The 15,369-nt window shown below is 42.0% G+C and overlaps 1 protein-coding gene across 1 annotated transcript; it reads right to left on the bottom strand.

The window, feature by feature from the left end:
- Positions 1-8,243: 8,243 nt before the first annotated feature.
- Positions 8,244-9,293, bottom strand: LOC107814385 (uncharacterized). Its single transcript, XM_016639796.2, has one exon. It carries the CDS (start codon positions 9,291-9,293, stop codon positions 8,244-8,246), a length of 1,050 nt encoding a protein of 349 aa, XP_016495282.2.
- Positions 9,294-15,369: the final 6,076 nt, after the last annotated feature.

Raw genomic sequence — 15,369 nt, forward strand, 5'->3', positions numbered from 1 at the left:
ACTCAAATAAACTCAAACTCATAACAAGGTAACACAGACAATTCTGACCTAGCATGCTTCACATAATACAATTGAGGCAGTTAAAGCAAACAAAGCAATTAAGTCAATTAGACATGCTTCTCTAACTAACAGCAGGTTTAAAAGTGCAAGTAGAATAAATAGAAAGGGAAAGCACAATTAAAGTTACTTAATGAAAATTGGATTTTCAACAATTAGCACAAGTACACACTCATCACCTCACGTACAAGGTATTTCAATTATCACAATACCAATCCTAAAGGGAAAGTCCCCCACACAAGGTTAGACAAGCCACTTACCTCGAACCGGCTCAATAATCAATCTGAAACCACGCTCTTGCCACAAGTACTCGACTCCAAATGGCCCAAATTTATTCAATTAAATTACATAATGTAAATAACACTTCAAGTAACTGACTCTACAAAGAAATTCTAAGCTAATATGCTAAATTAGGTAAAATGACCAAAATGCCCCTCGGTCCGACGTCTTTGAATCGAGTAAAATTTATATTTTCGGAATCCTCATACTCTCATGAGTTCATGCATACCAAAATTATCCAAATCTAAGGTCAAATTCCCGATCAAATGTTGAATTTTAGGTCTAAGAACTTTCTTCCAACTTTTCCCCAATTTTCATCTCCAATCCGAAATTAAATGATGAAACTAACTATATATTTATGGAATATAACTAGAACGGGTTAAATAATTGTTACCCAATGATCTCCTCTTCAATTTCCTCTCAAAATCACCCTTTCCCGAGCTCCAAATCGAATTTCCAACGTTTGAAACTAAACCCTCGAAATTTCCTATTTCTTCCCAGCTGTTGCGGAATCTGCGGTCCCGTTTTTGCGTAACACGGGTCACATCTTCGACTGATCACTTAAAACCAATCTTCTACATCTATAACGCCCCATCCGCAGATGCGGTATCGCTCCTGCGGAAATCCTACCGCTTCTGCAGTCCCTACTAAACTTCCCCATTTCTGCTTCTACGATAGATCTGTCACTTCTGCGGCTCCACACCTGCCATCCTACACTCGCAGATGTGGTTATGACAGAAGAACAACTGAAGCTGCAACTCCAAAACTCCAAAAATCTTTTTGTCAACCATCCGAAATCATCCCGAGGCTCGGGGACCTCAACCAAAAGCACCAACAAGTTTAATACCACTGTCCAAACTTATACCAATCCTTAAAACACCCTAAACAACATCGAAACAACGAATCAACCACGGATTCAACCCTAAGAACTCCAAAACTCTAAAAATACGCTTTCGATCAAAGTGTCTATCAAACCTCGTCCGACTGACCTGAAATTTTGCACACACGTCACATTCAACACTACGGAGCTACTCCAACTTCCAAAATTCCATCCCGACTCTCGGATCAAAATCTCACTATCGAACCAGAAAACTCCAAAATTCGACTTTCGGCATTCCTAGCCTAAATTAGTTACGGACCTCCAAAACCCAATTTGAAGATGCCCCTAAGCCCAAAATTACCCAACGGAGCTAACGGATCCATCGGATTTCCATTCTGAGCCCGTCTTTACACTGTTCCAACTACGGCCAACTTTCTAACACTTGAGCTCTTATTTAGGGACTAAGTGTCCCAAAATTCTCCTAAACTCAAAATCGAACATCCTGGCAAATCAAAAAAGTAGAAATATACTCGGGGAAAGCTATTAATAGAGGATCAAGGCGTAAATTCTTAAGACGATCGGCCAGGTCATCACATTTTATGTTATTTTTTTAGCTGAGAGTCATGCACCTTTTCCCTCTGTTGGCATTGAAGACTGGGTGGCTCGTGTGTTACCTCACATGGCGGGTATTCGATATTGGGCGGTTTTATATAAACATTTTGGCCCGAAGGTCCCATCTAGTAAGTGTTACTTTTGTTTCGGCCTCCTGTTGTTTACCGTTATTTGTTGATACGACTTCCTTATGGTGACAGGTCGACGAGCTTACAAAAAGAAAGCTCCAGTGCCGGCATTTTTCCAGGCTATTGTGTTGGCAGGGATGCAATTTACTTTGGTTGAGTCCGTCCGCGAAGGTCGTACTCAAACTTTGTAAATTAGGGACTCCCCTCCTCGGAGTGTTGCTGTACGGGATGAGATCTCTTCCCGGGATATCTACCACCTTGTAGATGAGTAGTCTAACGAAGAGGAGTCACCATCGAGAAAAAGGAGGAGAATGGAATTTGGGAAGGTCGTCGCCACTAGTGTTGAAAAGAGGAAGGCCATTACCTCGGGAGCGGCTTCCTCGCTTGTGCCAGATGCAGGGGCCATTTTTATGGCGGGGAGGTCCCCTAGGGCCGAGGGGTTACACCAAGGCGAGGAACCTGCACGGGCCGTTGAAGTTGGTACGTCGTCATCGGCCGAAGGAGTTGGAGCACTGCTCGCAGAGAATGATGGTTTAGGCTCGGACATCGATCCCAAAGAGGTGCGGGCCTTTTTGGATAGAAATACCCGTGTGGAAGTCAGGACGGAGGGTCCTAACTGACACATAATCATTCTAGTGGGTTACGATCTTATGACAAACTTTGAGCAGGCAGTGTCGTCCTTCGCCTCCTTGTTTCCCACTTTTAGAACGCGGTGCTTCAGACGATGAGTGATGCAGAGCTATCACTGATTGTTTCTGGCATGGCCTTGTAAGTATGTATTTTTTCTTTTCCTGTTAGGATTTGTTTCGCATGCGTAACCTACTTATGTTGACTTTTTTCCCTTTACATGTTAGACCCTCATCATGGAGATCGAGCGAGACCGGAAGGATGAGCGGAGGACGACCGTTTTTAAGAAGGTGGCCTTTAAGTACAAAGAATACCATACCAAGAACTGTGCATTGGCCGATGTCTTTACCCAAGATAGCGAGTTTCAGCTATTTCGTGACTGTCTTAAATAGGAAGAGGAGGAGTTGGCGGGGAAAGTTGAAGAGCTGAAGGAGCAGGATAATGAGCTGATGAAGGCCATAGGTCGATGCAGCGAGCTTGAGGCAGCTCTTAAGGCCATGGATGATGAGCTCAAAGTGAGCAATGGGGTGATGGCCGAGAACACCGATCTTCAAGCGTGAGTGGCTTCTTTAACTGTTGAGCTTGGGCAAAGGGAAATGGAGGTTGTCGATTTGAGGGGCGAGTTGAGCGTTAAATTCGAAGAATTGACTCGTGCCAAAAAAAGCAAGGTGGCCGCCATATCCGAAGTAGCAGCCTAGGATGATGACCTCCGTGTTTGTAGGTCTAAGCGGGATAATAAGGTGTAGACGTCGGTGCTCAAGGTAGCAAGGTTAGAGGAGCAGATCCAAGATCTAGAGGCAAAGTTGTCCGGATTAAATGAACAGGTTGTTGCTTTGAAGGCTGAGGAAGTGCGATGGCAGTCACAGCCATCTACATCTCATACTTCTATCGATCCCGTCATTTTGCGGGAGTTGTATGCAATGTGGGTTCATGCCGAGGCTCAGCTTGATGTGTACAAGTCCCTGAAGGCCGACGGGAAGGTTTCCGAGGCAGTGCTTGAGGGTGTCCATGTTAAAGCACGTGCGGCCCGTGAGGCCTATGGTTATGATCCTGGTACGCCTGGCTGGGACGATGTTGATGATGATGGGGACAGGCTCGCCTCTAATTCTTGGTATAATGATGAGTAATCCAAAGGGGATGACGCGGCGTAGAGACGTTGCACTTACTATTGTTTTTCCTTGCTATTTTTGTGAGGGCATCTTCGGGCCTTTTGTAAAATGTTTTTTAATACAACAGTTGTAATGTAATGATTAACTTTTGTTGTGTATCTCCAAATTGTCATTATTGTTTGCTATGCGGTGAATTCCTTGGATTTTTGGCCTCTTGTGTGTAATATATTGGCGTAGTAGATCGTATATATTAAAGTAACTCGAGCAAGGTCTAGTGTAAAGTAATTTGAGTGAGGTCGAATGCTAAGTAATTCGAGGGAGGTCGAATGTTAAGTAATTCGAGGGAGGTCGATTGTTAAGTAATTCAAGCGAGGTCTAATGTTAATTAATTCGAGCGAGGTCGAATGTTAAGTAACTCGAGCGAGGTCGAATGTTAAGTAACTTGAGCGAGGTCAAATGTTAAGTAACTCGAGCGAGGTCGAATGTTAAGTAACTCGAGCGAGGTCAAATGTTAAGTAACTCGAGCGAGGGCGAATGTTAAGTAATTCGAGCGAGGTTGAATGTTAAGTTATTCAAGCGAGGTCGAATGCGGGATGCGAAAAAGAAACTTGATGGAGAGTAAATTTTTTGCTTTATTTCATTCATTGGGAATATCTTGGTGGAGAGAACAAAATGTTGCTTTATTTCATTCACTGGAGAATGCTATACATGTCTGTTTCATACATATATTGGAGAAGTTTCCATGTATCTAGTCCCTTCATCGCTCAGCCTGCGGAAGCACTCGGTAGGTGGGGTGATGAATCATACTTGAACTTCGAGACGTTCCTTTCATCGCCTCATTACAAACCTCCCCGAGAAAACCCAATTGGGACAAAACTCGGATAAGGGAAAAAGAGTACAACTTGAGGGGTGTCCTTTTTCAGAAGTTGAAGTATTTGAGGTGGGCGACATTCCAATTGTTTTGTTATAGTTTTCCTTCCATTGTTTCTAGTTGGAATGCTCCTTTGCTTGCTGTTGTCATGATTTTGTATGGATCGTCCCAATTGGTTCCCAGTTTTCCTTCTTTCGGGTCTTTGCTTGCTTGTGTTTTGGCCTTGCGAACATAGTCTCCGACTTTGAGTGGTCGTATATTGGTTTTTCTGTTGTAGTACTTTTCTGCTTGTTGTTTTTGGGCTACCATTCTTACGTAAGTCATGTCTCTTCGTTCTTCTACCTCGTAGAGGTATTGTTTCCTCTTCTCATCATTGTTTTGTATGCTTTTATTGGAGTATCTCAGTCTAGGCTCCCCAACCTCGACGGGTATCATGGCGTTAGTCCCGTAGACCAATGAATATGGCATTTCGCCTATGCTCTTTTTTGGCGTGGTGCAGTAGGCCCATAGTACCTCTGGTAGCAATTATGGCCATAACCCTTTGGCATCCTCGAACTTTTTCTTGTAGATGTTTAATATTATTTTGTTGGAGGATTTGTCTTGATCGTTACCGTCGGGGTGACATGGCATGGAGAGTATTCGATTGATGTGCTATTTTTCGAAGAACTTGGTGGTCTCTTTCCTGGTGAATTGGGACCCACCATCACAACTAATTTCTTTAGGGATGCCGTAACGGCATACAATGTTCCTCCATATGAATGTGATGACTTCTTGTTCACGTATTTGGGTGAACACACCTGGTTCCACCCATTTGGAAAACTAGTAAGTTAAAACTAAAAGAAACGTATCTTACCTCACCCCGCTAGGAGGGGTTTGACGATGTCCATTCCCCATTTGATGAGTGGCCATGGCGAAGTGACAGAGTGGAGGTGTTCACCTGCTTAATCTATCATAGGTGCATACTTTTGGCACTGCTCGCACCTCTTGATGTAATCTACAGCTTCTTTCTTCACAGTGGTCCAGTAATATCCCGCCCGAATGAGGCATCTAACGAGGGATCAGTTGCTTGTATGGGCACCATAGTGGCCTTCGTGTACTTCTTCGAGCACGCGCCTTGTTTGATTCGGCCCTAAGCATTTCACCAAGGGGCCCCCAAATGTTCTCTTGGATAGGTCGTGATTTATGATGTTGTATCTGGCCGCCTGCAGTCGAAGCTTTTTGGCTTCCTTTTTGTCTTGTGTGAGTACTCCCTCCTGCAAGTATGCCATGATGCGGTTCCGCCAGTCCCATGTCAAATTTATAGAGTGTACCTCAAGTTGGTCTATTGACGAGTGGATGAGGGTGACCATGTTTTCTTTAGTGATGTTTTTTGTGGCTGCTGCTAGTTTGTCGAGGCCATCTGTCTCGATGTTTTATGCTCGAGGTATTTGGTCGAGTCGACATTCATCGAATTATGTCAGTAATTTACGAATTTCCTCCTGGTACTTTTATAACCTTCGCTCTTTGATTTGGAAGGTCCCTGTGACTTGGTTGATGACGAATTGTCAGTCGCATCTGAGGATGACTCGTCGTGCTTTTTATTTGAGAGCTAGCTTTAGTCCTGCAATTATAGCCTCATACTCGGCCTTATTGTTAGTCATATCGGGGCACCGTATGGATTGGCAGATAACTTCGCCTGTTAGGGCCTCGAGTAAGAGTCCTAGTCCAGATCCTGACGCGTTGGATATGCCATCGGTATATAGGACCCATAGGTCGGGTTGCCCACGAGGGGTACGAGAGGCTTCCTGCTCGACCTCGAGCATTATTTTGGCACTGAAATTGGCGATGAAGTCGGCGAGTACCTGCGATTTTATCGCTGTTCGCGGCTGATATGTTATTCGTGCTCTCTTAATTCTATGGCCCACTTGGCCAGTCTTTCTAACAATTCGTATTTATGTAGGATGCTCCGCAGGGGGAAGGTCGTTATCACCGATATGGGATGTCACTGAAATAGGCTCCAAGCTTTCGTGAAGCTATAACCAATGATAAGGCCAATTTTTCGAGGTGGGGGTACCTCATTTCGGTGTCGACCAGGGCTTTGCGAATATAAAAAATTGGAGATTGCATACCTTTGTTTTTGCAGACCAACACTGAGCTTACCGTGACTTCTGAGACACCCTAATATATTAGGAGGCGATCACCAGGTTTTGCTTTGGCAGGCAGTGGGGGCGAGGACAAGTATGCCTTAAGTTCCCTTAGGGTATCGATGCATTCTAAATTCCACTGGAGCTTGTTGTCTTTTTTCAGCATTTTTAAAAATTTGTGCCATCTGTCAGATGATCATGAGAAGAATCTAGATAGGGTGGCTATACAGCCAGTTAGTTTTGCACCTGTTTCTTGCTGGTTAGCACTTCAGGTATCCCTTCAATGGCTTTGATTTGATGTAGATTGACTTCAATGTCTCTTTGTGATACTAAGAAACCGAGAAATTTGCTCGAGGTTACGCCAAAGGCACATTTTTCGGGGTTCAATTTCATGTCGTACTACCTTAATATACCGAAGGCCTCTTTCAAGTGGTCGATGTGTTCTTCTTTCCTTTTTGATTTGACCAACATGTCATGGATGTAAACTTCCATTATTTTGCCGAGTTGATCCTTGAACATCTTGGTGACCAAACTTTGGTACGTTGCCCCTGCGTTCTTCAACCCGAATGACATGACTCTGTAACAGTACGTTCCTTGATGGGTGATGAAAGTAGTTTTCTCCTGGTCCTCCTCCTCCATGAGGATTGGGTTGTAACCTGAGAAGGCATCTAAAAAGCTTAATAATTCGTGCCATGTTGTTGCGTCGATGTGAGGCAAGGGAAATGAGTCTTTTGGGCATGCCTTGTTTAGATCTGTGAAATCTACGCACATCTGCCATTTCCCATTTCTCTTTTTTACCATGACCACATTGGTGACCCATTTGGGGTATTTTAATTCCTGGATGGAATCGTTGGAGAGCAGCTTATCCACTTCATCACTGACGGCCTTGTTAATTGCGACGTTGAATTTTCTTCTTATTTGCCGTGCTGGTGGGCAGAGTGGGTCGACATTCAACTTGTGTATGGCGATGTCTTTCGGGATGCCTGGCGTATCTGCATGGGAGAAGGCGAACAAATCGGCATTGTCAATTAAAAACTTGTGAAATTTAGCTGGTTCTGAGAGTTTATGTCTGATGTAAGCCTTTTTGTTGCTATCACTGCTATTCAGTTGGACGGGATCGAGGTCTTCTACTGTTGACTCACCGGCTTCCATGATGTCGGGGTCCCTGATGACGTCTATTTGTACGTCAAGTCCGGTCCCCGACTTTGGTAATAGCTATGCGTCTGAGTCTATTCCCTTTAGTTGTTGGGTGTATGTGCCATCCTAGGCAATACGATAGCATTCTTGGGTGGTACGTTATTCGCCTCGGATGTTGAATATCCCCATAGAGTAGGGAACGTGATTACTTGATATAGGCTTGACGGGATGGCTCTCATGGCGTGTATCCATGGCCGCCCTATGATAGCGTTGTAAGCTGTGTCTTGGTTCATGACATGGAATGTTGTTTCTAGGGTGATGCCCCCGGCTAGAATGGGTAGTGTTATTTCCCAGAGGCTCGCTCAACTGCTTTGTTAAAACATGTTAGTGTTATGCAACGCGGTACTATCTTGTCTTCCAGTCTTATTTGTGTGAGGACTCGAGCGTGGCTAATACACGCGTCGCTTCCATCGTCTAACATTATTCTTTCACGCCATAATTTGAAATACGTAAAGTAATAACAAGACTATCGAAATGAGGGAATGTCAAACAGTCGGTATCTGACTTATTGATGATGATACTGTCTCTGAGGTCGTCGTACCGTTCGTGAGTGATCGACTGCTTCAGTTTGTGTGTAGTGGTGAACTTCACATGGTTGATCGTTGTTTCATCGCCTCCGCTGATGATCATTTGGATAGTGTGGGTGGGGGAGGGTGGCTTTGGAGGCCCCTTGTATTGTTCACGTCCGCAGCTGAAGTTGGCCCGTCCACGGTCGCTCATCGGTTCACTCAGGTGCCCTTGGTTCAGCTTGTTTACTACCTCTTGCCATAGAGCTATGCAGTCCTCAGTTTTGTGTCCCCACTCCTGGTGAAATTCACAAAGGACATTCGACTTTCGGGTATTTGGGTCGGACTTCATCTTTTGTGGCCATTTCACCTTTGTGCCAAGCTTTTCTAGTGCGTACACTATTTCTGAAAGGGAAACACAAAAGTTGTGAGCAGATAAGAGTGGATGCATACCTTTTTTGTTTCGTTGAGTCCCTGTATATGGCCTAGACGACCCTTCCGCGTGTCGAGGAGACGGTGGGACGGTTGTTCTGACGTAGGGTTGATGTCTTTCTCGATTGAGATGGGGGCCTGACTGATCTCTTCGACCATCATTACGGGGATCTTTTCTCGACTCAGTTTGAACTGATGTCAACCATTGGGTCGGACCGTTAAGGTCATCCTCATCGACTCTTACCTCGGCGCAGTAGGCATTGTGGATTTCTTCCCAAGTGGTGGGAGGATATTTCATGAGCCTGCTTAATAACTTTCTCGTTGCTCTCGACCTGTTCTTGTTCAACCCGTTGTGAAAAGCTTCCACCGCCATCTTTTTTGATACATTTGGTAAGCTCATTCTCACCCTGTTAAACCGGGCGAGGAAGTTCCTGAGTCCCTCGCCAGGAGATTGCCTAACGGCGAATATATCATTCACCCTGGCCTCCACCTTTTTATCCCCTCCATGGGCGGTGACGAAATTGTCAGCCATTTCCTTAAATGTTACTATTGACCACGCCGATAGTTTTGAATACTATGTTAAGGCTCCCCGTTAAGGTTTCGCCGAACGTTTTCAGTAACAGTGATGGTACTTGCTCCTTCGAAAGGTCGTTGCCCTTCATCGCTATGATGTAATGGATAATATCATCTTCGGAGTTTGTAGTACCATTATATATCTTCAGGTACGGTGGCATTTTGAAGGTTTTGGGGATGGTTTGTAGAGCCGCTTTCTTGCAATATGGTTGTTCGATCAACAGACCAACGTTTCATTTTGGTAGAAACTTTGGAGCGTCCGGTATCTTATCGACCCTTTCTTGATGTTCCCTCATCTGGTCGAGGAGAGCCTTGTTTTAGTTTTTCATTTCTTCCATATTCTTTAGAATGGTTGCAAGTGCATCATTACCTTCATCAATAGTGGTGTAAGTGTTACCTGTTTGAGGGACGGGATGCTCGCTAGTGATCGTTGTGATATCTACTTGCGTAGTGTTTCTGCTCTCCCTTTGAACGGGTTTGTCAAGTATGTTGTTTAGAGTGCTTGTCAGCCACTCATCCAATAATTTTTTCAGTGATGGTGGTGCTTCCTCAGCTGTAGACGTGGAGGCTCCCATTTTGCGTGAGGCTGTTACGCTTTCATGAGGGGGAGGTGAATCACTCTGCCAGGGCGTAGTGCTTGCCGTCACGTTCTCATTATCCTCTCTGCCATCTTCGTTGATGGTGTTCAAAATATTGGTAGTGACACCTACTATTGCTTCCAGTCTTGCATCTCCTTTTCCTGCCATCGTTAGTTTGTGCAAACAAAGAAAAGATGGCTTCTTCTTTTTTTGATCTAAAAGGAACTAAAATTTCAACTAAAACCTCCCCACAGACGACGCCAAATTGTATGAGCAAATAAGTGCTAAACCAATTAATGATGAATTAAAGAGCAAATCTTAGTTGAACTTAATAAATTCTAGATCGTATGAAATAGAGGACTTGTGAAACGAGTAGTGCTCAAGAGCATTAAATAGCGGATTTAATATACTATGAATGACAATAAATATGATAGCATAAATATATAAATAATGGCAATGAATGTAATGAGAAAGGATCTACCACCAAATTATTATATGATTGGGATGTTCCTTTTCTCTGTCTGCGACGTGGAAAAGTGAGATGTCAGGATGGTATGGAATCTTTGGATTTATGGATAAAGTTTGAACAACGTGTACTTCAACAATATTATCTACGAAACAAGACAACTTTTGGATATTCTCTTTTGTCAACCTTTACAATGTGTTTTTTCTCCAAAAGTTAGAAGATCCCCTCTTTGTTCCCTATCTCTTCCTATTTATAGGGGATATACCCCAAAAATCCTAAAACGTACAACATAAAGAATATCCAAAAGAATATTCTTTATGTCCACTTTTGAACCTATAATACTGTTATATTCTCATCTCGGCTGCCCATTTTTGGCACCAGCCTTTGTGAGAATGACCTTCAGTCATTATATCATGGTCGACCTCGTCCTTTGTCTTACTTATCCATTACCGCTGAGTTACCAAATTTGGACCTATAGAGAAGTGACATCTGGAAAATTACTACGCTATATATTAAGCTCTTAACATAATAGATAAACAACTATTATTGGGATAATTAAGCTTTTAACATAGTATATAAACAGCTAGCTACTATATATTATCCGGTTTGTGGTTGTCGTTTTTGGAGGAGTATTGCAGGGATGTAACATGCCTAATTTTTTTTCCTTTTTAAAATATGCAACTTGTATGCGTTAAGAGTATCTAGAGGAATGTTATAAATCCAGGGTTCCTTTTTATATAATGCTAAGTGCCTTTATCTTGCTACTGTTTATTTCAAACGCAAAACACTAGCTAATAGGAGTCACACTAATTAATGATGCCTTGTGACAGTCTTGCACCAAAAGAACAAGCAATCAAGCTATCCTCCAATAAAATTGGAACAAGCTATGAAACAGGTCTCACACTAATTAATGACTCCTCCCACAATGTTACAGGTTCAATTCATTTATTTTAAATTTCGTCCATTCAACATCAAGTTACTTGTCTCGGTCTTGCTCACGATAGGGGTTGTAGGGACTTAAGTTTTATTTTTAGGGACCAATTAGCAACAGTTTAGGCTCGCTCCATTGCCTGGTCAAGTTCGGGTGACTCCTGCCAAAAGATGGCGGGTTACGAATTAGATTAGCTACTGTCAAAAAGGTCAAGAACGAGTTTTCGCTTTATCTAAAAAAAAAATTCTTTCTTTCTCTCTTCCTGATTAGCGGATTTTGAGTGATCAGATGAAGCCACCCTTCTTGTGGGCACGGTTTTATTTTTAGGGTCCAATTATCAACAGTAAAAGCACATTTAAAATATGAGACAACAGTAAATTCATGTCCTCATTTAGACATGAACTTCAGTTATCCCCATCTTTCAATTATGAGTCAATTGCTCGTTCTCCTTTCTTTGATCGTTGAAGGTTTTTGACAAGAATAATGCAAAATGCAACTATTAGTTATTTACAAAATTGCTTGATTTTTTTCTAATTCCGCATTTAAATTAAAGTATAGTACGTAGGGCCTAGGGGTGGCAAACGGACGGCGCGGTTCAGATATGCGGGGTCGAAAATGGGTAATATAAAACGGATAAATTATCCGGCCCGGCCCATATTTAATACAGATAAAAAAGGGATTAACTGGCAGATAATATGGATATCTATATTATCCATGTCTTCTTGAATATGATCATTTTTGGGAGAATTGCTAGTCTCCCAAACTTGAGGAAACCCCAATTTGAGGCTTTACAAATGTAAAAGTAATCCATTAGTTAACTATTGGTTATCCATTTTTTAAGTGAATAATATGGTTCTTATCCATATATGACCCGTTTTTAAGAAGTTCATTATTCAACTCTTTTTTAACGGATAATATAGGTGGATAACTGTATGCAGTAAAAATCAGTGGTCCAATTTTATGATCATTAAAGCGCCTCGTAAAGACCGCCCTCAGAAGGCTCGAAGCTCAGCTCGGGGTTTCGACCCCGAGGGTCCTCAATGATCGATCTCGGGGCAGCGCAAACCAGCGGTAATGGTGGATCGATGTGAAGTTCCCAAGGGACGAGACTAGAGCTGACAAAGTCTATTAGGCTAGTTCAAACCCATACCATGGCATCAAATGGTTGTACCAGCCTCATGTCTTTGTAATAAATGCATTTGTACTATGTTGGGATTCTCCCTCATATATAAAGGGGATCCTTGTCATTTTGTAGTGATTTGACATCCAATATTAAATATTCAAGAACATTCTCTCTACTCTCTAATATACTTCTCGATCTCATTATTTCCATTTATTGCTTATATTCAGTGTGTTCTCATACTTGTTACATTTCATTAATTGTTCTTCATTTATTTCTCATTATTGGTCATAAAGAGCCGCCACCAAATTTATCAAAACTGTTAATCCTCCATCGACTGCCCTTAGTTGGGCATCCGACTCGACCTCGAGGCCCTGTATACACAAGCTCGAGGCCCCGATTTTCAGCCATTCGGTTTGATTATTACACTGTCTACAAGCTATTATCTTATTTTATAAACTTTCACTTAGCATCTATTGCCTAACAACTAGCATAAAAACAGATTACGTATTTTTAGAACCATAAAATCAAAACTAATTGTAATTACCATTTTCACGGTAAACAATTTGGCGCCCACCGTGAGGCTAAAAATAATAGAGATTGTTTTCTTGTTGGTCCAAACACATAACGCAACTTATCTTTCACGCTTTTTCTTGTCCAAGAATCTTTGATTTCAGGTAAAAATGTCTAACTCAGTGAATGCATATGAAATCAATGGTCTTGAGGACCATGGAGAGAATGGTGTAGTTGTTCCAGGTATTGGCGCACCACCGCTAAACCCTGAGGGCGCGGCAGAGCCAATTCCCATGGATGTGGTCTCACGCGATGCCCAAAACGTCGATATAAGCTCCCACACTAACAGGAGATATGCCAAGGAGACCAGCAAGAAGCTTAGAAAACCCCATGTCACGCCCCAAAACTAAGGAGCGCGACCAGCGCTCAATCGAGTGAACCCAACTGAGCAAGCCTTTTTAGACACCTTCTACCCAACTCCCTATGATCAAGAAAGCCATAATTCCATTTAATTAAACAGTAGGAAAGATCGTACATACAACATTGGTAGTTCATTTTATATTACAACCCTTAAACCATAGTTATGTTCCCAAAATTCATAGAGTTATAGTTTTAGAAGTACAAGAGTTTAGAATTACAACATAGACTAGAGACACATCCAATGCCCGTACATAACCCACACAACGTCTACGGAGCCATTAAAGATACAAAAGATAGTTATGATAATGCCGGCAATAAGGCTCCAACTATACCTCAAAATACAAAGTACATGATAAACGAATGATACAGGACCCCTAAAAGAAATGGGGCTTACCAAATCAGCTGAAGAGAAGATGCACCACTATCTGCGATCAACACTGTCTGCTACGGAACAACCTACATCCATTTCAAAGATGTAGCGCCCCCGGCAAAAGAGACGTTAGTACTGTGGAATAGTACTAGTATGTATAACTAAACATCATCTCATTAGAAAGAACAACCATACAAGAATAAAGAAATCCTAAGGATCAACAAAAGCTTTAAATAATTACCCAATCATCAAATAAGGGATCACATAGCTTTCACATAATTTCCATAGCTTTAGTTTAGGACATTTAATATTTTTACATCATCATTCACAATACCACCGCTTTCTTGCGCGGAGTCCGATCACGACCCGGTCGGCTAGGTTGCCTCATCTAAGACATGTACCTCAATCACAATTTCATTCTCACTTTCCGGTTTCAATATCAGCAAAATACCACCATGTGTGCGGCATGGCATCCGATCACGGCCCGATCGGCTAGGCTATCTTGCCAAGACCTTTTTCCTTTTCCATCAATCATCTCTTTTCTATCTTTATTTCACATATATCAGTTCATCGACACTTGGGGCCATAATTATCATATCATGCTTGATACTAGGCCATATTTCATAACTCAAACTCTTTTCCCCCACATTTCACATCATTTCCACTTTCAACATTAACCTTGCAATTTAAGATAATAGGCACGTACAAGAGCAATTCAAGTTGTAAGCATAGAGCGAATTTCACATAGTTTGGCATAACAATCTCAATTTAAACTTGACTTGAAATCTAGGCATTTTAGCACATGGTTCACATTCTTTACACATCCTTAATTTACCGAAAATAGCATATTGAAAACATTGAAACACACCTTTCACATATATTCTTGCTACACCAATTCATTTAAAATAGCAAACACTACGCCAATCAAATTTCGGAACTTACAACATTTGCAGGAACACCAAGGGAGCTCAATTTCTAAGAAGAGGGGGTTTTAGCCATACATACCTCAATAGAGCTTTCCTTAAATTTTACAATAATTCTAGAACTCTTAGCAACTTCGATCTATTTTATGAGAATTACAAGTTGAACCAAGAATTAGAGAGATAATCAAGATTCTAGCTCAGTTGAGCACATTATCAAGCACTAAGTGTGCTTTATGATTTTAGGACCTTTTTGTGAGAGGTTCTATCATCCTACACCCCATTTGTTACATTTTTAGCTTATAGTCTCACCATACCCTTTTATCACACATGCATGCAAGAAAATCCATCCTTATAGCCATGAACCCACTTGTTAATTACTTATTCTAGTATGAATTTCGAAATCAAAGGTTAGGGCACAAGTTCTTACCTCTTAGGATGAAGGATTAGCAACTTTTCTTGACAATCTTCAAAGATTTGGGCAAGGATTGAGTAAAGACTTTGTGAGAATCACTTTCTCCCTCTAGAACACTTTTTCTCACTTTAGATGTAGTAGAAAATAGCACAAGATGGTCTAATGGGGTGTTTTTAACAGAATAGGGTCGGGTTTTAAAAATTAGAAAATAGGAGCCCTGACTCAATCTGTGGTCGCATAGCCACAAAAGGGACTGCAAAAGTAGCCCTCAAGACTTGAATATTCTGCCCAGGTATGCGGCC

This window comes from Nicotiana tabacum, chromosome 6 (genome assembly GCF_000715075.1).
Source record: "Nicotiana tabacum cultivar K326 chromosome 6, ASM71507v2, whole genome shotgun sequence".
Lineage (NCBI taxonomy): Eukaryota > Viridiplantae > Streptophyta > Magnoliopsida > Solanales > Solanaceae > Nicotiana > Nicotiana tabacum.